Source organism: Leopardus geoffroyi, chromosome A2 (assembly GCF_018350155.1).
Source record: "Leopardus geoffroyi isolate Oge1 chromosome A2, O.geoffroyi_Oge1_pat1.0, whole genome shotgun sequence".
NCBI lineage: Eukaryota > Metazoa > Chordata > Mammalia > Carnivora > Felidae > Leopardus > Leopardus geoffroyi.
Window position 1 is genome coordinate 295,958 of NC_059331.1, and position 25,112 is coordinate 321,069.

The 25,112-nt window shown below is 64.8% G+C and overlaps 1 protein-coding gene across 6 annotated transcripts; it reads left to right on the forward strand.

Annotated features, from left to right (window-relative positions):
• Positions 1–60: 60 nt before the first annotated feature.
• On the forward strand, positions 61–25,067 carry PALM (paralemmin). 6 transcript variants are annotated; one of them, XM_045491135.1, is made up of 10 exons: positions 61–381; positions 11,055–11,106; positions 11,485–11,565; positions 12,691–12,818; positions 14,120–14,243; positions 15,647–15,668; positions 16,185–16,247; positions 16,775–16,834; positions 19,300–19,431; positions 23,075–25,067. In XM_045491135.1, exons 1-10 carry the CDS (start codon positions 377–379, stop codon positions 23,602–23,604), a joined length of 1,197 nt encoding a protein of 398 aa, XP_045347091.1. In that variant the 5' UTR covers positions 61–376; the 3' UTR covers positions 23,605–25,067. The 6 variants fall into 6 exon arrangements, with proteins under 6 accessions (XP_045347091.1, XP_045347086.1, XP_045347090.1 ...); XM_045491130.1 differs by lacking the exon at positions 61–381 and adding an exon at positions 8,471–8,794; XM_045491132.1 differs by lacking the exon at positions 61–381 and adding an exon at positions 8,473–8,758.
• The last annotated feature ends 45 nt before the right edge of the window (positions 25,068–25,112 follow it).

The window sequence follows — 25,112 nt, forward strand, 5'->3', positions numbered from 1 at the left end:
GGGGCGCGGCGGCTGCGGGCGGCGGCCGGCAGGGGGCGCGGCGCCGGGAGCCGGGAGGGAGCGCGCGGGGAGCGAGCGCAAGACGCGCGGCGGCGGCGGCGGCGGCGGCGGCGGCGGCGACGCGCGCGCCCAGCCCACCCCCCGCGCCCGCCGCCGCCGCCGCCCGGACAATAAACAGCCGCGCGCGGGGCGATGCCCGAGCCGGTGCCGCCGCCCCCGCGCCGCGCAGCCCAGGCCGCCAGGCCTTAGCCCACCAGGCCTCCCCCCACCGCTGCCCGGCCCGCCGCCGCCCCCCACCCCGAGCCCCCCGCCCCCGCGCCCGCCCGGCGCCCGCCCCCGCCCAGCATCGCGGACCCACCCGGACCTCGGCGTGGAGATGGAGTGAGTAGGCGCGCTCGGGCCGGGGGTGGAAGGCTCGGGGGCCCGGGGGAGGGGGGCGAGGGAGGGGCGAGGCCTCCCCCCCCCCATCTCCCGTCCCTCCGTGGGGCGCGTCGCGGCCCCCGCGCGGAGAGGAAGGCGGCGGCGAGGGGCTCCCGGGCCTCCCGGCTCTGCCGGAGAAGCACTTGGGCCGCGTCCGCCCTGAGGCCTCCCCCATCCCCGACCCCGGCGGCGGCCCACGGGCTCATGTGGGGACTGGGGCGGCAGCGGCCGGTGGGGGCGCAGCCTGGGGTGGCTGGGGAGGGGGAGGCCCGCGTCTCTTCCCGAGCCCCGCCCGCGTCCCCGGGCTAGCCTCGACCCTCGGCCACCTGTGGGCTCCAGAGCGGGAGCCGTGGGGTGATGGACGGACCCCTCCCCATTGCATTGCACTGGCCTTCAGCCTCCCACCGCACCCCCCCCCTCCCCCGCCTCCAACCTGAGCACTCGCTCCCTGTGCCCTGGACGCACCAGTCTTCCCTCTCTGTCTGGCTGCCCTCCCCAAGGGCCACAGCACTGTCAGGAGCGCCTGCTGGGGCGGGGGTCCAGCCAGCAGATACTGTCCTGACTACCGCGGGAGGGAAGGAGGGGGCCTCTCTGCAGCCTTCCTGGTCTGGGACGTGTGTGAGCCTGGAGGCCCAGGTGCTTTCCAGCAGGCGAGCTTGGGTCTGATCCCTTCCCAGGGAAGGCGTCCCCAAGATGGGACCCCAAATGGTGTAGCCGAGGAAGAGCCTGGCCACTTGCACCACAGGCTAAAGGTGCAAGTGGGACAGGCAGCCTGGGTCCCCCCCAGGGGGGGGGGGCAGCCTCGGTCCCGGGGGGGGGGGGGGCAGCCTGGGTCCCCGGGGGCTGGGGGAGGAACTGCCCACAGCAGCGGAGGGTTCTCGCACAAGGTGCTGGATGAGCGTGCACGGTCGTTTCAGACAGAGTCCCCTCTCTCCTGGCGTCAGGGTAACCCCCAGGCCCCACTCCCACAGGTGGGCACTGAGGTTGTGGGGTGTGCTGACATGGTCGGGAGATGAGAAGTGGTGTCCGGGTCCTGGCAGCCCCCACACTGTGTGCCAAGGCCAGCAGCTGTCTTGCTTGGGGCCAGGTCCCCCCCCCCCCCCCCCGGGGCGGAGGCCCCCCCAGCCCGCCCCCTCCCCCCTCGCCCAGCCGCCCCTGCCCTTCCCACTGGGTGTGTTTTCTGAGCCGACAACTCTCCTCCAGGGATTCACCCGTGACCGGCCACACCCCCGGCTGGGTGGGGGCCGCTGCAGCCCGCCCTCCCCAGGAAGGGACACCCGATGTCCTCTGCTTTGGAAAACCCAGACAAAGGCCCGGCCTGCTCCCCCACCCGGCCCCCGGGAGCCCAGCCAGGGGCTCAGGGGAGCCAGGGCCCGGATGTGTCTGCCCGCATAAGGTTCCCCGACTTGTTTATCTGCTCTGCTCCCCAGGCCCGAGGGGAGCCTCTGGGCCTCCAGACAGCAGACCCTGAGCGGAGTGTGGCTGTGGGGAGGGGGCTGCCTCAGGGGTTGAGGGGTGGAAACCAAGGAAAAGGCCCGCCCAGGATGGAGGCATGAGCGGATATTCTGGTTGGACCCTGTTTCATTCCCCGCTGAGGTGCTACTGAGGCCCAGAGAGGGGCAGCCGCTGCCTCAGAGTCACACAGCAGGAGGAGGGCCCCTGAGTGCTTGCGGCCCTGCCTCAGTGCCTTTTGCCCGTGGATCAGACATGCTGCCTCGGGCCCCACGTTGGGTAGATCGCTGGGTTTTCTGGGGGCAGACGTGGGACCGGCTTGGCGTTCACGGGCCTGAGTGGCCGCGAGAGAAAGCGTCTGTGCCCCCGGCTTGGGTGGCCGGGCGGGTGGGGAGCGGCCCCATCCTGCCCTGTCCTGCTGGAGCGCCCGGCCCTGGTGGCCCAGCTTGAGGTCCCCATTCCAGGGGCCCGAGGCAGCTGCCCTTTCCTCCTCCCCGGGCTTTGCCATCCGAGTCACAAGAGATGGTTGTGGCTCACGGCGCTGCTGGAGAGGTGAAATAACAATTTTGTTAATTTAAGGATTAAATTAAAGGTTAAGTTAGTTTGTGTCAATTTAACAACTTAAGGGTTTAACCAAAATCCTTGAGAAACTACCTCCAGGGAGGCCGGGAGCAGGATGGGGGCCCCGCTGACGGGTGGGGCACAGGAGGAGCGACGGAGCTGGGTGGGATACCTGTCCTTGGGGTGGGTGGGGGGGGGGGGCTGGCCGCGTGGCCCCTGGCCCAGGGCACCCGGCTATGCAGCTCTGAGCAGCCTAAGTCCGGTGAATGGGCTCAGCCGGGGCCGCAGCAGATTCCTTCCCCGGCCTCAGGCTCGGGCCTTTTTCCCAGGAGAAGGTCTCAACCGGGTGCAAAATGGGTCCTTAACGCCTCTCTCACACTTGCTAATCTCCCCGTTTAACGAGAGCCTAACCAGTTAAAAGGCAGCAGCGTCTAGTGATAATGGAACGTAATCACCGGCTTTTATTCTCATCGTATCTATTTTTTAGTGTTTTTACTCTGATGTTTGCGTGAGCTGTGTCTGGTTTTCGGTCTTGGCCACGGGGTGACATTTCCTTCTGAAAGCAGGGGGATTCCTTGAAACAGTGAGTGTCCCCTTGAAGGGACAGGACACTGGTGGCAGGAACTTGGGAAGGCGGGTAACGTTTAGTAAGTCCTTGCTGTGCATGGGGCTTTTTGTCCGTGTGAATGTGCTTGATGCTTACGAAGCCCTGCAAGGTGGGGAAACTGAGGCTCAGAGAGGTGACCTGATATATCTGAGGCCACATCGCCGGGATTTGTTCCTGGGTCCTTTCAGCTGCCAGGGTTGGGGGTGGTGGTGGTGGGGTCTTTGTACCTTCCTGTGTCCCATGGACTGGGGGGGGGGGGGGCTAGGTATCCTGACATTAGCTTCTCACCCCTGCGTCTAGGACCACCTGCCCTGTGCCTCCCCGCCCCCTCCCAGGAGGGGTGTCGCTAGAGGAGGGGGCGATGCTGTAAGTATTTCTGGGGGGAGTTCTGCCTCAGGTGCTGAGGTCCATCTTCAAGGGTCTCCGATTTTCATGCTGGGAAGTGGGTTGACGTTCTTTAAAAAAGTCATGCCCCCTTTTTCCAAGTCTGGGAACCCGTTTCTTTCCATCCACCTATGATCTGTTGATTTAGGTAACACTCCCTGCCCACCCGCGGAGCCTTGTGTAGGGATAGGGCCCTGGCCCATCCCATCACGGACCTCCTCTAGGAGAGAGATTTGGAGGTGTACCTAGGTGGGCGGAGGGCGTGCCTGCTGGGGGGCTGGCCTGGGCAAAGGCCTGGAGGTGGGAAAAGAAAGCCTCAGCAGAAAGCAGTGCTGTTTGCTTTGTGCTCTCGGGGCTAGGTCCTGCCAGGCTTGGGGCACCCAGCAGGGGAGCCACGGGCAGCCACGGACCGACGGTGTCCAAGCAGGAGAGGAGTGAGGTTTTGACCGAGGCATAGAAAGAGGGTCCGGAAGCTGAGGACCAGGTCAGGGCTCAGGGTGGACAGTCACCGTGTGTGGGGGGAAGGGGGGCCCCGTGTCTGGGCGGCAGAGCTGGGGGTGGGGGGGCCCCGTGTCTGGGCAGCAGAGCTGGGGGAGGGGGGGGCCCCGTGTCTGGGCGGCAGAGCTGGGGGAGGGGGGGCCCCGTGTCTGGGCGGCAGAGCTGGGGGTGGGGGGGCCCCGTGTCTGGGCGGCAGAGCTGGGGGTGGGGGGACCCCGTGTCTGGGCGGCAGAGCTGGGGGAGGGGGGGCCCCGTGTCTGGGCGGCAGAGCTGGGGGTGGGGGGGCCCCGTGTCTGGGCGGCAGAGCTGGGGGAGGGGGGGCCCCGTGTCTGGGCGGCAGAGCTGGGGGTGGGGGGGCCCCGTGTCTGGGCGGCAGAGCTGGGGGAGGGGGGGCCCCGTGTCTGGGCGGCAGAGCTGGGGGTGGGGGGGCCCCGTGTCTGGGCGGCAGAGCTGGGGGAGGGGGGGGCCCCGTGTCTGGGCGGCAGAGCTGGGGGAGGGGGGCCCCGTGTCTGGGCGGCAGACACCTGACTTCAGACCCCGGATGAGGGCGGGTCTCAGTGTGTACGGTGTGTGGAGTTGGCCTAGGGGTCTGTCTTGTTTTCAAACAACTTTTTTACACTTATTTATTTATTGTGAGAGAGAGAGAGAGCGCGCGCGTGCGCACAAGCAGGGGAGGGGCAGAGAGAAGGAGAGACAGAATCCCAAGCCGGCTCCGCACTGTCAGCACAAGCCCGACGCGGGGCTCGTCCCGCAAACACGAGATCATGGCCTGAGCCGGGATCAAGAGTCGGGCGCTTGACCGACTGAGCCGCCCACGCGCTCCTGGGGCGTCGGTCAGCTCTCCAGGGTGTAAAGCAGGAATTCAGGGACCTCCTGAGCCTATCACTGGGACAGTCCGGATCAGGCTGGGAATTTGGAGGGGAGCCCAGCCCAGGCCGAGTGGGAAAGACAGGTGACAATCAAGGACAAAAGGGTGGTGGCAGGCTCGGGCCGGGCCTGGGAGCCCAGCCCGGTGAGCAGACCGTGGGTGTTGGGGGCAGCAGTGTTGGGCTCTGAAGGCCAAGTGACGGGCAGGGTCCCTTCTGGTAACTTCTGTCACAGTGAGAAGGCGCTGCCGGTCGGTTTGTCGTCAGACGCTCCTGACCCCGAGAGTCCCGGGCAGGGCCCGCGGGATCCGCCGCTGCCCGTGGGGCGGGTGGGGCCCTGGCACCAGCCCAGCTGTTTCCACTCCACACGTGTGTGTTTTCTACCGGCTTCCTTGAGATGCAACCCACACACCACAGAATCCACCTGTCAGGAGGACACAATTCAGTGGTTTTCAGTATGTCCACGTAGTTGTTCGATCACCACCTCTTTCTAGTTCCAGAACATTCCATCAGCCCAAAAGCAACCCCGTCCCCATCCCCGGTCACGCCCCAGCCCCCAGCACCCACGAGCCCCCTTCCCGTCCGTGGACGAGCCCGTTCTGGACGTTTCACACACGCGGACTCACACCCCGCGTGGCCTCTCGTGGCTGGTTCCCTCCCTGAGCGTCGTGTGTCTGGGGTCCGTCCGCGGGGCGGCGGGGGTGGGCGCCTCGCTCCTGCTCGCGGCCGAGGGACCTTCCTGAGTGTGGTGGACGTGTTCTGTTTATCCATCAATGGACACTGGGTTGTTTTTTAAATTTATTTTATTTTTTATTAAAATTTTTTTTTCACGTTTGTTTATTATTTTTGAGAGAGAAAAGAGACAGAGCGGGAGCCGTGGAGGGGCAGGGAGGGAGACACTGAGCTGTCAGCACAGAGCCTGACGCGGGGCTCGAACCCACAAACCATGAGATCGTGACCTGAGCGGAAGTTGGATGCTCGACCGACTGAGCCCCCCGGGCGCCCGACACTGGGTTGTTTTACGCATTAATTTGTATAGTCACTTCTGAGGTGGTTGGGTGACCTTGGGCCTATTACTTGTCCTCTGTTGGAGGCGGGGAGCCTGTTTTAGATAAATGTCTGATGTGACACTGAGTTTCTTCCAAGAGAAATGGTCACAGGACGGTGGTCCTCAGGGTGGTGGGAATGTGACAGGGGAGGGACCCTTGGGTGGGGGCCACCTCTGAAAAGGTAAAGACTCTAACTGATTCGCTGGCCCGGTGAACGTTCATTGAACCCTGCTGTTCACTGGGGGCTGGGGACATGGTATGGACAGAAAGAGATCCTGTCCTTGTGGGGAAATAAACAAATGATGAGGGTGCTTGCTGCTTGGTGGCGAGCTGGTGAGGGGTTGGGGGTACAGGGGAGGCCTACGTGAGGAGGTGACGTTGAGGGAGCCAGTGAGTCCTGGGAGAGAGCACGGCAGATAGAGGACATGGCCAGTGCAAAGGTCCTGAGGGGGGAGCATGCCTGGAATGTGTGGGGGTTGTGGCTGGATCCGAGGGAGGGGTGGGGAGGGACCACAGCTCTTCGGGGCTGGTCTCTGCCTCTGGATTGAGGCCCAGCTTGCCCTAAGCTGGAGAAGGCCTCTGGGTGCCATTCATGCCCCACTGCCCTTCCCCCGTGGGGGCCCAGGGCAGGGTCCACCCCCCTCCCCTACCCCCAGGTTAATAGGCAACAACTGTGCCTCTGGGTCTGTGGCCTGCTCTGATCCCAGATGCCTCTCTGCCTTGAGCTTTCCAGAAAACCCGGCCGTGCCTCACGGGCTGTTCACCTCACCAGAGACTGTAGTTGTCCGCTGTGCCAACGGTCTCAGAGGAAGAGAATTCCTTCCTGATGAAGGGACAAGATCAGGAAGGCTTCCTGGAAGAGGCAGCTGCATGTGCTCTGAGCTTGGAGCAAGGAAAGGGGGAGGCAGGGAGCTGGTGAAGGGTGGGGGCTTGAACACCAGCTAAGAGGCTGAGCCTTGTGACCAGGCTGTGCAGGGCCTCACAGGGAGGAAGGTTCTGGGGGCTGGAGGGGGACAAAGGCCCCACAAGGGAGCTGGGAACCAGCAGTGAGATTAGGACTCCCCCCATTCCAGCCACCCCAGTGGGGGGACGGGCCACAGGGCTCCCTTCCTTAGCCCCTTCCTCAGCCAGACTCTGCTCTCCTTCCCTGCACCCGTGGCCACGGCCACGACCACGGCTGTTTCCTTTTAGTTAGCACAGGAATGTTGCCGGTGTTGGGCTCCGTGCCTGCCTGGGCCAGGACCCCTCATTCCACTGGAGCTGCCTGGCATGGGCCTGGAAGGACCGGTGTGTGACCCCCCCCACGCCCCCCCCCCCCCACCTCAGACCCAGCTCATCCTGCCCGCTGGGTGACCTTGGGCAGGTTGTGTAACCTCTCTGGTGCCTTTAAAATATAAACGCCTCCCAAAGCCGAGGCCTCTGCAGGGCCCGGCTCGTTTGGGTTTGGGCCTCATTAGCTCATCTCCTGAAGCCAGGATTATCTCATTCGCTCTCAGCCCACACCCTCTCGAGTCCTGAGCCGCCCACATCGGGGCTCGAGCCCAGAATTTGCTCCAAGCACTGTAAAAATAATCAGGCGAGGACAGGAGTCTGCCTGTGCTGAGGGTGGGCCTCCAGGAGGAGGGTCTGTCCCTCCACCAGCAGCTGCTGTGGCCCATTGCCCAGCAGAGCCAGTGGAGGCCCAGAGACGGGAGTGACCAGCCCTGGGCCACACGGCCGGCGGGGACAGCTCTCACCTGTCCAAACCCGGCCGTGTGTTTTGGCCCAAGCTCGATTCTCTGCCCAGCATCTCCTGACATCTGACCTCTGTGTCCCTCGCTGGGTCCTGAGGAGCGTCCCCGCCGTCCCATTGTCCCCCTCCCCCCCCCACCTGTGCGGCCTGGCCAGGCCTCAGGGAGGCCCTGTGCTCGGGGAGCACTCAGGAGCCCGCCTGTCTGGATCGAGTGTCAGTTGGCCCACTGAGGAAACAGGCCGAATCACTCCACCTGCCTCTCAGCGTCGTCGGGAGGGTGCTTCCCAAATGCCCTGTACATGCTCACCTGCTCCCGAGCCTCAGTTTCCCATCCTGGGAAAGGGGGCTGAGCCCCGCCGGGGGAAGGTGGGGAGCGCTGAGGCCGGTGTCCCTACTTCGTGGCCGTTTGATTAGGACTCTGCGGTCAGACTTTGTCCTTCGGATTGTGATGCGTTGTCTGGCTCACCTCGGTCTCCCTGGCTCCAGGGGCAGCTCCAGAGCCTTCGGGGTACAATCCCCTTCCCTGGGCTGCGGCCCCTGACACCAGAAGGGGGGCACCCCCAGCAGCGGGGCAGGGCGGACCCCTTACCTCCCCGCATCGCACCCTCCCCGGCGGCCCCTGAGGCCCAGGGCGGGAAACCCCTTAGCCCCCCAGGCCCGGCTTGGGGGCGGGAGATGCTCCGCGCCGGCCCAGCCCCCGCGTGCCGGCCTCCGCGTTGCCATGGGGACGGTGCGGTTGCCAGGGCGACCGCCTCCCGCGGGCCCCACGGCGGGGGGGGGGGGGGGGGGGGGCGGCTTTGGCGCCCTGAGGCGTGGGGAGGGGCGCCGAGGGGGGCACGCAAGGCTGTGCCCTCTAGGCTGCGACAGGCCAGGGACGTGGAAGGGAGGGATGGATATCGTCTCCCCGGGGCCTGTGTGCCTCTCCACAGCGGGCCCGCCTGACCTTCCCCTGACCTGGTTCAGCCGGCAGGGACAGGCCGCCCAGCGAGGACACTGCCTGCCTTGTTGTCTCCAGCCTGGCAGGCTGGCCACAGAGCGTCCCCGTGTCCCTGTGTCCGGCCTGAATGGCCGCCTGCCTGCTGGGGTGCGGACCCAGCTTTAGGCCGCTGCTGCCTCTGCCCTGCGGGGCCCTGTGCGCGCTGGGGTCTCGGTGGCTGTATGCCCCTCGCCCAGCTCCACTGTCTTCCTGGTGGGTCCCTGGAGGCCGCGTGGCAGCTGGGAAAGGGTAGGCCTGTGGGGTGGCCCGGAGCTCTGTGCTTCCCGGCTGTGTGACTGTGGACAAGTGACTTGCCCTCTCTGGGCTTCACTTGCCAGCGGTGGGAGGCGTGCACCAGGCGGGGTGAACAGCAGGCGGGAAGGCGCTTGGAGCGCTTGAGGCGGACCGGCGGGGTCTGGGGCACGGAGTAAGCAAGAGGGAGAACCGGGGAGGTGAGGGCGGAGAGGTGGAGAGGGCTGGGCTACACCGGGACTTCCTTCACGGGGTGATGGGAGCCAGGGAGACACAAGGGCAGGAGAATGAGTGGTTCTGATTTTTGTTCTGCCTCTGTTGTGGGTGGAGAGGGGACCTTCAGGGGGCAGGCAGGTGACAGGCTGTGGTCGAGGCCTGAGACGGGAAATGTGAGCTTTGCGAGAAGTGGAGGGCGGGCCTCCGTGGGGCCCGCAGAGCAGTGTGGCAGACCCAGAAACGTAGCTGATCAGGCCCTTCAGGGAGGGCCTCCAAGCTAGGTTGCTGGATCAAGCCTTTCCTGAACTTCACCCAGCTGAACCCAGCCTCCCTGACGAAGGAGAGGGGGAAGCCGCAGAGGGTGCGGCTGGTGTTGTCGGGTCCCTGGGAGGCACAAAGGGGCCAGGTGCCACCCGCCAGGAAGGGAAGAGCTGGGTGGGGTCACCTGGCCGGGGCGTGAGAACCAGATGACTTCACGGGTCTCAGCAAGGCCAGGAACCTGAGCCTGAGTGGGGTGTGTGGTGGCGCATTGCAGTTCAGGATGGATCTCCCCGGGAGCAGCCGCCTGGGTGTGGGTGAAGCCTCGGTCCCAGCGGTGGACCTCACCCAACACACCGTGTGACTGTGCCTCTGTCTCCTTTCTGAATGGCAGCGGGTGGGGCGGGGGGCACCCAACAGGAGCTCGGGCGTCTGTACCCACTGTTTGTGCAGATGGGGAGCCAAGGCCCAGAGGGGTTGGAGGGTCCGTGGAGGGGCTTTGGAGGCCCCGGGGTGGCTCCTGGCCCACGGCTGAGGGCTGGTCGGGGCAAAAGCAGACCTGGAGGACGGTCTGTGACTTCGTCCCTGTGCAGATGAGGGTCTTGTAAGAGGCTCCGGGTCCCACTGCCCAGAACCCCCCCCCCCACCCCACCTCGTGCTCGCCGGCCCTGCCCCCGTGAGACTGGTGAGGCCAGAGCGGCCCCGGGATCCTGGGGATTTGGGCAGAGAACCGGGAGGCGGGGGGTCCACGCTGGAGCTCAAGACCCTGTCTCCTCTCCCTGCCTCGCCTTGTCACAGAGGCCCTGGAGGCCAGACTTTATCCTCAGGCCCATCACGGATGACAGCTCAGGTGCAGACGTTTCACTGAGCACCTACTGTGTGCAGGCATCTTACCGAGCACCTACTGTATACAACTACTGAGACCCTACTATGTGCAGACGTTTCACTGAGCACCTACTGTGTGCAGCCATTTCACTGAGCACCTACTGTGTGCAGTTTCCAGGGGCCCTGCGAGAGGCCGTAGAAAGGAGAGGCCAGGTTCTGCTGTTTCCCACCGTGTGTGGAGGGTTTGGGGGAGCGGTGGGGAGGGAAGGGCAAGAACCAGGCCCCCGTCTAGTCCCAGGCCTCTTGCCTCCCCCCACGGAAGCAGGAAGCCTGTCCCTTCAGCTGCACCTGGCCACACGGACGTTTATCCGGAGCCCGCTACGTGCCAGTTCTGGGTGGCTTCCCGAAAACATCCCGTGGATGAGAAAGGGCGTCTGGGGCTGAAATCTGGGTTTGCTGCTTCTTGGCCTCCTGGTCCCCAGGGGGCTGACAGCCCTTTCTGAGCACTGGGGCTCCCCGGAGACTCCGGGGGCAGCCCCAGGAGAGCAAGTCCAAGGGTTGGGAGGGGGGCCGGGGGTCCTTCACCCTCCGTGTGTCCCTCCCGGGGCTGGATGACAGGTGCTTGCTGGGTAGGAGGGCGAGGGGAGGGCTGTCCTGACCAGTCTCCGAGTCTGGGCGAGGGGCTGCACGCCTTTTCCTGCACATCCTTCACGACCCAGCTCCTCCCCAAACCCTTCCCCGGTCTCTAGGCAGAGCCCCGCCCTCCTGTCCCTGGGCCCTGCTCTGAGGGGGGCAGGAAGCTTTGCGGGATGAGGCTCAGGACAGGACAGAGCTGCTTCTGAGGAGGGCAGGGAAGGGTCCCGTGAAGCTGGAAGGCACAGGGCCCGGTTCTGACCAGATCTGTTGAAAGCAGGCTGGGGTGGGCCCCACCTTGACCTTGTGCGTTCTCTTCCCCCAGGGTCCTGGCGGCAGAGACCACATCCCAGCAGGAGCGGCTCCAGGCCATTGCAGTGAGTCCCCTGCCCCTCAGACGGTGTGGATGGGGGTCGGGGTCTCCACACCCAGCCCGGGGCCCTTGGGACTCAGAACCAGGGCGTCCCACGGGAACCCTGAGTGCCTCCCCGCAAAATGGACATGAAGGGAACCCCTCAGTTCTCAGAACGTGGGCTCCTAGTGGAGCCTTCTACTGGAGATGGGGGGACAGGTGGGGGGGTCAGGTTGGGGGGCCAGACCGGGGCATAGGCTGGGGAGGACAGGCAGGGATCCAATCGGCCAAGTAGGTGCCATTCACAGTAAAGCAGGATCTGTGTGGGCAAAGCGTCCAGTGGGCTTGGTGGGGTCTGTGTGGCCCCCGCCTAGTCCTGACCTGTCGTGTGCCTCCCCGTCAGGAGAAGCGGAGGTGGCAGGCGGAGATGGAAAGCAAGCGTCGGCAGCTGGAGGACGACCGTCGGCAGCTACAGCACCTGAAGGTCCTGAGCGGGCGGCCCGGCCAGGGACCTGGGCCTCGTCTGGGGGGAGGCAGAGCCTCTGGGACCTGGGACCCCTCGGCTGGTGGGGGGGCAGGGCCCCAGGACCCGGGCCTCGGCTGGTGGGGGGGGGGCCGGGCCCCAGGACCTGGGCCTCAGCTGGTGGGGGGGGCAGGGCCCCAGGACCCGGGCCTCGGCTGGTGGGGGTGGCTGGGCCCCAGGACCCGGGCCTTGTCTGGTGGGGGAGGCAGGGCCCCAGGACCTGGGCCTCGGCTGGTGGGGGAGGCAGGGCCCCAGGACCCGGGCCTCGGCTGGTGGGGGTGGCTGGGCCCCAGGACCCGGGCCTTGTCTGGTGGGGGTGGCTGGGCCCCAGGACCCGGGCCTTGGCTGGTGGGGGAGGCAGGGCCCCAGGACCCGGGCCTCGGCTGGTGGGGGGGGCAGGGCCCCAGGACCCGGGCCTCGGCTGGTGGGGGGGGCAGGGCCCCAGGACTCAGGCCTTGGCTGGTGGGGGTGGCCGGGCCCCAGGACCTGGGCCTTGTCTGGTGGGGGTGGCCAGGCCCCAGGACCTGGGCCTCGGCTGGTGGGGGAGGCAGGGCCCCAGGACCCGGGCCTCGGCTGGTGGGGGTGGCTGGGCCCCAGGACCCGGGCCTTGTCTGGTGGGGGTGGCTGGGCCCCAGGACCCGGGCCTTGGCTGGTGGGGGAGGCAGGGCCCCAGGACCCAGGCCTCGGCTGGTGGGGGGGGCAGGGCCCCAGGACTCGGGCCTTGGCTGGTGGGGGTGGCCGGGCCCCAGGACCTGGGCCTTGTCTGGTGGGGGTGGCCGGGCCCCAGGACCTGGGCCTCGGCTGGTGGAGGGCGGGGGGCCGGGCCCCAGGACCTGGGCCTCGGCTGGTGGAGGGCGGGGGGCCGGGCCCCAGGACCTGGGCCTCGGCTGGTGGAGGGCGGGGGGCCGGGCCCCAGGACCTGGGCCTTGGCTGGTGGGGGGGGTCCGGGCCCCAGGACCTGGGCCTCGGTTGGTGGGGGAGGGGCCAGACCCCAGGACCTGGGCCTTGCCCCTGACAGGGGCTGGGGGAGTGGGAAGGCAGAGCTGACCGGACCCTGACTCTGACCCGGGTCCCTATCAACCCCAGTCCAAGGCGTTGCGGGAGCGCTGGCTGCTGGGGGAGACGTCCTCAGCATCCCAGGGGGACGAGGACATGCGGAGACAGATGCAGGAGGACGAGCAGAGGGCGCGGCTGCTGGAGGGGTCCATCTCCAGGTGGGTGGGGTGCGGTCCAGGCGCGGCTTTGATGGATGGCGTGCGGGCCTCTGAGCTGGGCCTGAGGGGGGAGGGGGCTGCCTGGCGCGACCCCCCCCCCCCCCCCCCCCCCCCCCGCTCCTTCCAGCGCCCGGCGGCGCAGGTGTGTGAGGGTGACCGTCGGGGCGGATCCTGGAGGATGGGAGTTGCCCGCAGCGGCCTCCCTGGGGATTTCCTGGCGCCAGCCCCGCCGGTGAGCCTTCCCTGGCTTGGTGCTGGTGCTGGCCACAGACGCCCAGGCAGCTGGGCCCGCAGGAAGCCTGGGGAGGGGGGGGCGGGCCCAGGGAAAGTGATCCCCCCCCCGCCGCCCCCCCCCCTCCCGTCCCGGGCCAGGACAAAAGGCCTGGGGTTTCCGGGCAGGCAGAGGCTCAGCTCCAGGGCGGCAGGGTCACGGTGGAGGGAAGTGACGGCCAAAATTCCAAGCGTCCACTTGGCCAGAGAAGGTCCAAGAGGCGTGGGGCCTGCCTGGGCCCCACAGCTCGGCCCGCCCACCACGAAGACCTGGGATCCTGTCCTGCCGTCCAAGCCTATTCCCCGGGGCCAGAGCAGGGGGCTCGCATGGAGGCGGGACTCAGGCGGGACAGGACTGACGGGCAGAGGGCAGAAACTTGCTGGGGACTGTTGGCCACTGGGGGCTGGACGAGGTGGGCTTCTACATCCCACCCTGCTGGGGGCAGCCCTGGGCGGGGCGGGGCACACGGGCCAGTTCAGGAGACTTCACGGGGGAGGAGGCCTCACTTGAGCCCTGCCGTGTGTCCCGCACGAGTCAAGTGCTTTGGGGGCCCTTGGCTTTCTTCTCCCTCCTCAGGTGGCTCTGCCTGGACGCCCCCCTCAGGAAGCCCTCCAGGCTGACCCTAACTGTGGCCAGCCTGTCCACCTAGGGCTAGGCTCACTTCATCCGGGGCCACGGCCCCAAGCCCCGGCCGGCGCTGTTTTGTTCTCACGGGGCCGTGTGCTCGTTACTTTGCAGTATTTGGAAGGCGATGTGGGTTTTCCAGCTCCCCCAGAGAGAGAAAGCTTCCTGTAAACATAAATGCGTGTGAACGGAAAACAGGAGACTTGGTTACAAACCAACAGACAAGTACCCGGAGGCAGTGAAGGTGCCAGGGACGGGCCGGCCCGGCCCGGCCCGGCTGCCCGCCTCGGTTTCCCCGGTTGCGAGAGGGAAGGATGCAAATGGCTCCCAGCGGGTGGAGGGCATCGGGTCAGGGAGCCCGCGGTGGCGCTGGCGCTCACCCCCCCCCCCCCCCCGCCCTCCCCAGACTCCAGAAGGAGATTGAGGTGCTGGAGAACGCGGGCCCGCTCGCCACCGCTGCTGGAGACGGCGCCGCAGCCCCGAGCCCGGCCAAGGACGAGAAGACGGAGGTGGCCCTAGATTCTCGGCAGGTGAGGAGGTGATGATGCGCCTGGGGGGCCAGCCCCAGGGCGAGACACCGCCCCTTCTCAGACTTCAGAGCCACTTCCCGCTGTGTGCCTCAGTTTCCCCCACCCCCCTTAAGTGCCCCCACGTGCTGGGGTGTCAGGAGGGACCGCGGGCACTTTGCACGAGACCTGGCGCGTGGGCAGCTCTCGACGAAACCCCCACTTGTCACCCCTGCTTTTACTGAGTCTGCCACCGCCGTCGCCTGTCCGTGGGCCCGTTCCGGTGGGAACAGCGCCCCCCTCGGGTGGAAGAGAAGCTCCGGGACCCAGACAGGTTGAGGCCACACTGCTGGGAGGTGGTCTTTACCGGACTTGGCCATGTTTCTGGGGTCTGACGAAACCAGACCCTGGAGCTCTGGACCCAGAGCTCATGGACGCCGTGTGTTAGCACAGATTCAAGATCTCCCAGGCACCTTTCCTGCTGTAGGATTCAGGAGCCCTGGGACACGTGTTCCCCCCTCGTGTCCTAGCTGTGACGGCACCTTACCTTGGGTCAGGGGCCCTGGGGGCGTCTTGAAGGCCGGCATCCCTGCCGTGTGTCCGGGCCCTTCTCCATATGCTCCTCTGTCAGCTGTCCCCTGCTCTCACTGCTTTCCGGGGCCTGGCTTGGGGCAGACCAGGGGGATGTGGACTGGGGCCTGGCCTCGCCGAATCACGCCAGGAGAGCGGGGGGAGGGTGGTCAGGCCGCGATGGGTCAGCCCAGGGTCCTGCGGAGTCCCTGAGGAGGCATTTGATGCATGGGAGCCCTAGACAGACTTCCTGGAGGAGGTGGGTTTTGAAATGGAACGGGAGTTCTTCCGGCTTGGGCTTGAGACGAGAGGGACCTTGCACCGAGGTTGACTGTGTATAGACCTTGTCGTCGTGATGCCCGCGTCCCGAAGGAGACCGAGACACTGGTTGGGTACGTGACACCGTACCTCGAGGGACAGTGACATGATGTGGTCTGGGTGCAGAGTGAGAAACCAGCCAGGCAGAAATCTAGAGTGCAGGGACGTCACATACAGAGGCCCTGGGACAGGAATGTGTTCAAGGAACAGGGAGGCTGGCCAGACATGGGGGGTGGGGGAGGAGAGGCCTGCGGGCAGGGAATCTGTGGACCCGGGACCCTGGGGGTCATCGAGAAGGGTTTCGTCTTCGTTTGGGGAGCAACAGAGAGCCACCGGTGGCTTCTGAGCAGGGCGGGACGTTATCTGGCTGTCACAGGCTAGGGCAGGGGTGGGGGGGGGGGGTCCCTTCCGGAGGAGACCGCACCTGTGATGGGGTCACCAGCTGCGAAGCCGAGCCCTCTGCGGGGTCCCCCCCCCCCCCACTGCTCCCAGCGGGAAGGCGCGCCCCAGCCCTGACCTCTGTCCCTTCTTTCTTGCAGGCCCCGGTGGGCACGCCCAAAGGTAGGCTCCGGGGAGGGGCGGGGCCCGAGCGCCCTCTGGTGGCCGGAGGCGGGTGGTGGGCTTGGGGAGGGTGCCTGGAAAGTGACGGCTGGTGGCTGGTGTTGCCGACGGAGGCGGTTATTGTCGCTTCTGTGGAGCCCCGCCTCTGGCCACGTCCACTTGCTCCTGTGCCGGCGGGCGGGCGGGCCTCGGTTTTCACGTCTGTACAATGGGATCTGTGGGGGCAAGAAATCAGCGTCTCAGCAAGGCCGGGGGACGGGGCGCTGTTTTAAAGGACAAGGTTCCCCGCCCACAGGTGAAAGTCTGCCATTCAGGAAACAAAGACAAAAAGCCAAAAGTTTGAGATGTGGGATTACTCCCTTCCTCAAAAAGGATCACAGATGAATAATATACATTTGCCAATATTTCACAAATATGGATGGTGCTTAAATATAGATTTAATTGCAAATATGATTGTTAAATATAAGAAAGTATGAACCATATTAAAACTATTTAATATAAATTATATTTTTAAAGCACATATTGAATTAGTATCCGCACGTGGGAGCGTGGAAGGAGGGCCACCAGCCGGGACTGGAGGTGGTGGCCAGTGTCTCTGGCCTGATTTGTTGCATGTTAATTATTCAGGGGAGTGTCTTACTGTGGAATTAAAAATGAATACGTAAAAAAAAACCCACCCAGGGCTCTCAGGGATTTTGTGAAAATCATCTGAGCTGAGAGATGGAAGCAGACTGGGGGCTGGTGTGTGTTTAGGGGGTTCTGGACGTGCACACGTGTGGAGGGGAGTGTCTGGGTGTCTGGGCAGTGTCTACATGTCTGGGGGTTGTCTGGCTGCCTGGGTGGGGTGCCTAGGCGTCTGGGGGTGTCCAGGGGGTGTCTGGGGGTATCCAGGTATGTCTGGGTATCTGGGGGGGTGGCCGAGTGTCTGGGGGCATCTGCAGGGGGTTGTCTGGGGGGTGTCTGGGTGTCTGAGGGGGTGTGAGCATGTGGGGAGGTGTCGAGACATCTGGGGGTATCTGGGTGTATCTGGAGGGGTGTCCAGGGGTCTGTGCGACCGTCCCTCCTCTGACCGCCATCTCTGTCTCTACCCTTCACTCCCTGAACAGAGAAAGGAGTCTCCAACACCCCTGTGAGGACGGTCGAAGGCTCCACCATGATGAAAGCAGGTGGGTCGGCCCCCTGCCTCGCCCCCTGCACCCAGCTGTGTCCCTGGGCTGAGCGCCGGCCCCAGGGGGCCTGGAGAGGCAGGGGCCGGGGCAGACGCAGACGCACCCTCAGCAGGAGCTGTGGTTATGGGGGTGGCAGCCGGACCGAGGCCCAGCCCTGAGCCTGGGGTGGGGTCGGCCGCCCCCCTGCTTTGGCACCCTGGTCACGCGCTGGCCCAGCTTCCCTGAGAAGGTGGGGCCCCTCGCATGGCCGCTCTCTAACCCAGTGCTCCCCACAGCGTCCTCCCTAACCTTGCTGCCCCCTCCCTGCCTGTGGGGAGGCGCACAGGCCCCCCGCACACGCCCGCACGTGCTCACTGCAGAGCCTCCCTCCCCTGCTGTCCTCAGGCTGCCTCAGGATAGGGAGCGAGCGCACCGTTCCCGGAGGTGACCAAGCTGGGACTCAGGCATTTCTGCGCTTCTGGGAAGCCGAGAGAGACAGGGTTAGCGCTAAGCATCACACAGAGTTGGGGTTCAGGTTCTCGCTCTGCCACAAGGTGACTCCCCGTCTCCGCCCGTTAGGGCAGCGGGATTATACTGACTGCAGGCCCAGGGTCAGGGACCCAACCCGGGAGCAGTGACGGGTGGTCACAGCTGGCAAAGCCTTATTGCTGCTGCTGGTATTGGGGTGAGTTGTGGATGCAGGAAACCACAGAGGGAGGTGAAGACCATATTGGGGGCAGGGTGGCCAGGACACCTTGGACGGTGACAGGGGAGGCCCGGGGTCTCGTGCAGGGTCAGGCAGTTTTGCCCCAGGAGGCAGGGGACAGAGGGTAGCATTTGCCGGGGAGGAGGTGTCTTCAGGACCTCTGTGCCAGTTAGACCAGCTCCACCCTGTCCCTTAACCAATGACCTTGTGTAGTGCACAACCCACGCAACTGTGTGTCTGGAGATGAGGGTGTTAGGTGGTGCAGGGGTGTGGGTTAAATGGCATTCGTTCAGTCATTTGGCGAGTGCTTATTGAGCACCTGCTGTGTGCAAGGTGTGAGGGACACAACCCGGGGCGGGGGGTGGGGCTGACATTCTCACAAGGGCAGTGTCTATGCAATTAACTTATGGAGAAAATAAGGCAGCGGGTGGAGCTGGAGGGGGCACATTTCATCAGAGGGCTCAGGGGAGGCCAAACTTAATAGGTGACTTTTGAGCAAGGACCCAAAAGAAGTGAAGGAGCACGGCACAGGGAGATAGGTGTTTCTGGTGGCGGTCACAGCACATGCAAAGGCCCGGGGGCTGGATTTGTACCTGCCTTGGGGAAGGAATAACCAGGAGGCCTGAGTTGATTGGAGCAGAATGAGCTAGGGGGGAGAGAGGAAGGAGGTGAGCGCAGGCCAAGTCATGCTGGGTCCCGTGGGTGTGGGAGGACTCAGGCCTAAACCCTGGGACAGCACAGGGGAGCCCTGGAGGGCTGTGGGGGGAGCAGGGACCTGTACTACCCAGTGCTCACTGGCGCCCTCTGGTGGAAGTGGGGGGAACGGACCGTGGGCGGCGCCTGGAGGCCAGTGAGAGGGCAGGAGAGGCTTTCAGTGGGTCCCAGAGCGGTGGGGGGAGATGGGGAGCTGAGCTGGTCAGGGGACACGGAGAGGTTGAGATGTGGGTTGAGATTCCAACTGTTCCCAAGGCAGCACCCGCTAGATTTGCAAATGGACAGATGTGGGGGGTGAGAGAGGCGGAGGAGGAGGGAATTGCCCTGATCCGGGTAGGGAGACCCAGGAGGGGCGGCTTATGGGGGCAGATTGGAGGGAGTCTTGGACGTGGTGATTCGGGGGCTCCTCGGGGACCCTGAGGGGAAGGTGGGATACTGGGATCCAGGACGAGGTCCTGGGGGCCATAGTCCGCACCCGGGGGTCACTGCTAGGACCCAGGCTCCCCACGTGGTCTTTGTGGTGGTGGTTTCTGTACGGTGGGGGCGGGATTTTGGCTGTTGAATTATGGCTCTAACGGGTAATGACGCTCATTTATTTCAAGAGGGAATTTTCCATTCTTCATAGTGAAAGAGCTGACGATCAGTTCGATAGTTGACCGAGGTACGGACGCACAGACATGCTGACCACCGAGGCGGGGGTGGGGGGTCCAGGACGGGGCGGAGATCCAGCTGGGAACGCAGGCCTGCCAACCCAAGTTCAGATCGTGGCTGTGACCATGGTCCAGGCATGGCCTCCCGCTGGCTCTGAGGAAACAGAAGCAGCGTAAGGCTTTCCACGTGGGGTGGGATGCGAGTTTGGGCTTCGAATGCCGAGCGAAGGACCTCAGGCTGGCGCCCGTGTGGCGCTGGGAAGCTGTGGGCAGACGAGGAGCTGGGGGCCGCTGCGTGGAGGGCGTCCCCACTGCTTGGCTCTGCGCTGCCGGCTCCCCTCCCTGGCTTGGCTGCAGCCGGCGGGGGGGCACGTGGGCAGGTGGCCTTGGGTAACCCGTGCCTCCCGTGCCAGCCATGTACTCGGTCGAGATCACGGTGGAGAAGGACAAGGTGACGGGGGAGACCCGGGTGCTGTCCAGCACCACCTTGCTCCCTCGGGAGCCGCTCCCTCAGGGCATCAAGGTGTACGAAGACGAGACCAAAGGTATGCGGCCCCCGTCCCCCACCCCAGGCCCCCACCCCACCCCCTTCCCGCAGCCCACCTGAGTTGACGTGGGTGCTGCTCGGGGAACGGTCTCACCCCCCACAGCCCACTGTCGACTTAGAGGCCGTTCAGTACTGGGCCTGCAGCCCTGTCTTTGTTCACTCCGGGAACCCGACCCGAAGCTTGGCTGAGGGCTGGGTCCTAGGCTGGGCTCTGGGAATCGAATCACAGAGGGACGCGGCTCTGTCCTAGCAGAGCCCCTCGGCCCGTGGGCGCAGCCCTTCAGTCTGGAGCTCACGAATAAATTTAGATGATTATTGTTGAGATAAAGATGACAAGACCCCCTGAGGTGCGGCGTCTAGCGGGGGCGGGGAGGGGCCAGGGGGGGCTCCTCAGAGGAAGTGAGCAGGGCCTCACTGGACGCACAGCAGGTGCACAAGGAAACAGTGTGCCTCACGGAGGCCACAGCATGTGCAAAGGCCCTGTGGCGGGATGGAATTTGCTGAGCTGGAGGAACTGAAAGGAGCCTGTGGGGCTGGTGCAGAGTGGAGGGAGGCGTCGGGTGAAGCCTTGGCGGGAGGGGCCAGCAGGGGCCAAGGTGCCGAGATCTGGTTTGGTTTGGGGAGTTCCCTCTGGCAGCCGGGAGGGAAACAGGGTGTGAGAGACTCCAGCAGGAAGCCTGATGAGCAGCAGCCTTGGCCAAAAGCCCCAACACGCCTGTCTGTCTCTCCCTCTCTCTCTCTGTAAGTCATAAGCCATAAAATTCACTCTTTTTGTTTTTAGGTAAAAAAAACCCACTTTATTTATTAAAATGTTTATGTTTCAGAGAGAGAGAGCGCACGCGCACACGCAGAGCGGGGCGGGGGTGGTGGTGGGGGGGCAGAGAGAGAGACACAGAATCCAAAGCAGGCTCCAGGCACAGAGCCCGACGCGGGGCTCGAACTCACAAACTGTGAGATCATGACTTGAGCTGAGGTTGGCGCTCAACTGACTGAGCCAGCCAGCCAGGCGGCCCAAGAAAAAACTTTCTTTTAAACTGTGTTATCCGTCCGTGTTTAGACAGCAATTTCATAAATATTTTGGCATTTAAACTTTTGCTCATTTTTGGCATGGCCTGTGGGGGATAGTATATAAATAACCCCAGGGAGGGGAAATTTCGGGCAGTATTTACTACCATGGTCGGAAAAAGGAGACGGATCACTTCAGTAAACGAAATACGCTTTGAGAAGACATTAAAAAGTTGTATTCAAAATGAAGGCAAACCATTTGCTTTCCTCGTGCGGTGGAGTTCATGGAGCTGGCCGCCTGAGTCGGGGATAAGATTATACCGCCCGGCCCAGAGTCCGTTAGTGAGTCCACAGTGGGGTCTGTGCCCAGACGTGGTGTATGGAGTGGAAGGGTCCAGGACGCCCACACAATTCAGCACATAGTTCAGTGGGTTTTGGTTCGTTCGCCATGTTATGCGCTCTAATTCCAGAATATTTTCGTTCCCCAAAGCAGAAGCCCCATCACCCCCCATGCCCACCGTGGCATCCACGTAACCCCCTTCCTGTCTGTGGATGAGCCTGTTCTGGACGTTTCGCACACGTGGAATCACACGCGAGTGGCCGTTTGTGTCTGGTTCCCTCCCTGAGCGCCGTGCGTTCAGGGTCCGTCCGCGTTCATATTTTATGGGCTGAATAATATTCCATTGTTTGGAAGGACCACATTTTGTTTATCCGGTCATCGTTGATGGCTGTCTGGGATGTTTCCTTCTTTTGGGTTTTAGAATGCTATACGAGTTTTTGTAGCGGCACATGTTTTCATTTCTCTTGGGTGATACCAAGGCATGGAATTTCTGGGTCACATGGGGACTCTGTGTTTTACCTTTGGAGGAACTGCTGGGTGTTTTCTTTCTTTTTTTTATGTTTATTTATTTTTGAGGGAGAGAGAGAGAGAGAGAGACACAGAGCGTGAGCCAGGGAGGGGCAGAGAGAGAGAGAGGGAGACACAGAATCCGAAGCAGGCTCCAGGCTCTGAGCCATCAGCACAGAGCCTGATGCCGGGCTCAAACCCACGGACCGTGAGATCACGACCCGGGTTGAAGTCAGACGCTCAACCGACAGAGCCCCCAGGCGCCCCATCTCCCCCTCCCACTAGCCATGCACAAGGGCCCCCAGCTCCCCACGTCTTCGGCAACACTTGTTATTGTCCCTCTTCAAGTTACTGTCATTATTACTGGAGCCATCGTGTCGGTGGTGAGATGATGTCTCGCTGTGGTGTTGATTCCCAGAGCCCCATGATCTTAGAGGCTGTTCGGTCTCTGTGGCTGTGAAAGGGGCCCACTCGCAGCCCAGCTCTGTCGTGGTTTGGAACGTAGACCTGGGTGGGTAGAGTCCCCGTTCCAGCCCTCCCCAGCTGTGTGGCCCTGGGCACGTCCCAGTTGCCTTGGCTCCTGGACAAGAGTGACCTCGCAGGGCTGAGGGCAGAGGCAGTGCCTGATGCCTGGGCTCCCAGAAGGTCCTCCCCGAGCACAGCCTGGCCCAGCCTGGGGGACTCTGGACCCGCCAGACTGGACTCTGGTTGCTTAGCAATGGGAAGGTGATCCATTTCCATGGTGGCCAAGGGCTCGGATTCCTGTCTCGGGGGCAGTGGCCAGTGGGAAATACTCGGCTGGATCCCGTGCAACCAGGGCACGCCCCACCCTCCGGGCCTCCAGCCCAGAGTCGCCGCAAGGCCTTGAGGTGTGGACACCCGTCCCCCGGATTTGGAAACCGAAAGTAGAAAGCGCTTTCCTTCTGGCCAGAAACCGGGAACTGGAGCCCTGACCCTCGACCCCAGAGGAGGCAAGTCCCTAGGGTGTGTCCCCGCCCCCCCCCCCCCCACTGACGAAGGGCAGCTGTGTTTCCAGGAGTCTGCTGGGCTGGCGCCGTGGTGTGGCGGGACCCCTCCCTGCCCTCGGGGACTGCTCCCTGACCTTGGGGACTCCAGCCCAGATCAGAGACACCAGTGTGGAGCTGGAGAGATCTGGAGAACGCCTTCAGGGAGATTGTATGCACACACGTGTCTTCCTTTCAGACATGGGGGGGGGGGGGGCGGGTACACACGAGGCTGGGGGCATCTAGAGGGGCCAGTCTTCTTCCTCAGGGAGCGACGGAGTCCAGGGTGGTCAGGAGAGGGAGTGACCAGACTAAACGTTAACTCAGGGTCAACCACAGGGACCCAAGGAAGGAAGTCACGGTGCCCGAAACTCCTCATGGGAGGGAAACACACTTAGACCAGGAGTGTGACCACTTAGACCACTTAGACCGGTCGGGCGCAGCCCCGGCCGGCTGTGTGACCAAGGGCTGGCCACGTCCATGGTCTGAAGCGGCGTGGGACCCAGTCGCCGGGAAACACTGCAGGATGCGGGCAGACAGAGGCCCCGTCCGCTGGATTCCAGGCTTTCCTGGTCTCCGACAGATTTTCGTCTGTGCGCCAGTTTGGGGGGGGCACGGACGCCCACGGGGAGCTTTCGATGCCCGTTGGTTTTAAATGCGTGGTTGGGTTTGGCATTCCTTTTGCCCCCGGGGGGGGCGGCCCACAGCCCTGCCAGGCCCCCCCTCCTCCCAGAGAGAGCCAGCTTACTCTCCGTCTGTCTGTCTGTCTCTCCCACCCCTGCCAGTGGTCCACGCTGTGGACGGCACCGCGGAGAACGGGATCCACCCGCTGAGCTCCTCCGAGGTAGACGAGCTCATCCACAAGGCCGACGAGGTCACGCTGAGCGAGGCGGGCTCCGCGGCGGGGGCGGCGGAGGCCCGGGGGGCGCCCAAGGAGGCGGCGCAGAGCACCCCGTCCAGGCGGGAGATCACCGGCGTGCAGGCCCAGCCGGGGGAGGCCACGTCGGGCCCGCCGGGCATCCAGCCCGGCCAGGAGCCCCCGGTCACCATGATCTTCATGGGCTACCAGAACGTGGAGGACGAGGCCGAGAGCCAGAAGGTGCTGGGGCTGCAGGGCACCATCACGGCCGAGCTGGTGGTCATCGAGGACGCCGCGGAGCTCAAGGAGCCCGCCCCGCCCAACGGCAGCGCGGCCGAGCCCCCCGCCGCCGCCGCCTCCCGGGAGGAGAACCAGGTGGGGCCCGAGGCCCCCGCCAGCGACCCCCAGGACCTGGACACCAAGAAGCAGCGTTGTAAATGCTGCTCTATCATGTGAGCCCCCCGGCCCCCGCCCCCGCCCCGCCCTCCACCCACAGTCACCCACCGCCCGGCCCGGCGCCTGCCCGCCCTCCACCCACAGTCACGGGCCCCGGACACGCGGCTGTCACACGGTCCCGCCGAGGGTTCTTTCAATGGAAAGAGAGGGACGGGGGTCCCCCACCCCATCGCCACCCCCGACACCCCTGAGCCACTGAGCCGTGCACCTGCGCCTGGTAGGAGAGCGACACGGACGGACCCACGTTTCCCGACGCAAAGGGCACCCCCCTCCCCCCCCCCCCCCCCCCCCACGACACGGCCGGGGTTTCGGTGCAGCCGCGGCCGGCGGCCAGCCGCCCTCTGGGCCTCCTGCCTGTGCCTTCCTGCCGCCTCCGATGAGGTCCCCGAGGGGACGTCCTGCCGGGTTAGGGCTCCTGGGGGCCCGCTCTGTCCCCGCTTAGCCCCTGGAAATGGGGTTTCCCGGCCGAAGCTGTGGCGTCCGTACCCAGGCCATTGGGGTGAGGCCATGCTTCTTTGGGGAGTCTGGGTCGGAGGTCAGGTTCAGGGTCCTGGAAAGAAGCCAGGCCCCGCTCTCTGGATACCCCCAGCCTGGTGTGCCCCTCCCCCCAGGCTCTCTCTGGGGTGGCCGGGGGTGAGGGGGGCGGCATGCCGGAGCCTGGGAAGGGAGAGCCCCAGGGACACGCCCCCGTGGGGGATGGGTCCGGGACCCCTGCGCTGTCCCCCTGCCACGGGGCCCAGGGCCACGCGAGCCGCTTCTTGTCCTGAGCTCCCACTCCCACTGGGCCCTTCTTCCTCCTGGTGCTAATTTGGGGACCCTGGGGGGCTGCCCGGGACCTGCTTGGACCAGGGTGCTGGGCCCCTCCAACCATACCCCAGAGATCAGGCCACTGCCACTCCAGCGGGCTTGGCACATTTCCGGCAGTGGTGGGGAGCACGCAGCCGGGGGCGGGGGGGGGGGGCTTCCTCCGCAGGAGACCCCCATCTGCCGCCCCGCCCGATGCGAGCCTGTCCCCTTCCCGCCGGGAGGGGGGGGGGGGGCGGGGACAGGGGCTGCCCTGCTGGGGGCAGCCGACACCTGGATGTGCACACACATCTCCCCGGTTGCAGCCACGCTCGCCCCAGAGGCGCGTTCGTGCACACGCTCACAGACCCTCACGTGTGGGCTGTGGTCGGTGAGGCCCCGTCTCAGCCCCTCCCCTAGGGGCCTCCCACCCGGTGCCCGGGGGGCGGGCGCAGGGGTCGCCTCTGGTCGCAGCCCGGACCCCGACTCAGCTCTGCCCCTTGGTGGCAGGGGGAGAGGCCCCCTGCGAGGTGACCCTGGGCAGTGGCCGTGGGACCCCCTCTTCCTCCTTGAGTCCTCGAGCTGTGAGCCTCCGCTGAAGTGCCCCTCTGCTTTTGATGTGTGACAAGGCCTTGTTGTTCTTGACTTTCCCAGAGAAGCAAATAAACAGTGTGAACAGCCCCAGGCCCTGGCGTCCTTGGCTTTCACGGGGTGGGGGGGTGGGG

What these genes read in the sequence shown, in the direction of transcription:
- PALM (XM_045491130.1), top strand. Translation starts at nt 8,634, where the DNA reads ATGGCCGCCTGCCTGCTGGGGTGCGGACCCAGCTTTAGGCCGCTGCTG. An exon ending in TGGCCCTAGATTCTCGGCAG is followed by an intron (nt 14,244 to 15,646) that starts GTGAGGAGGTGA and finishes TCTTTCTTGCAG; the next exon opens with GCCCCGGTGGGCACGCCCAA. An exon ending in GCCACCAGCCGGGACTGGAG is followed by an intron (nt 16,248 to 16,774) that starts GTGGTGGCCAGT and finishes CTCCCTGAACAG; the next exon opens with AGAAAGGAGTCTCCAACACC.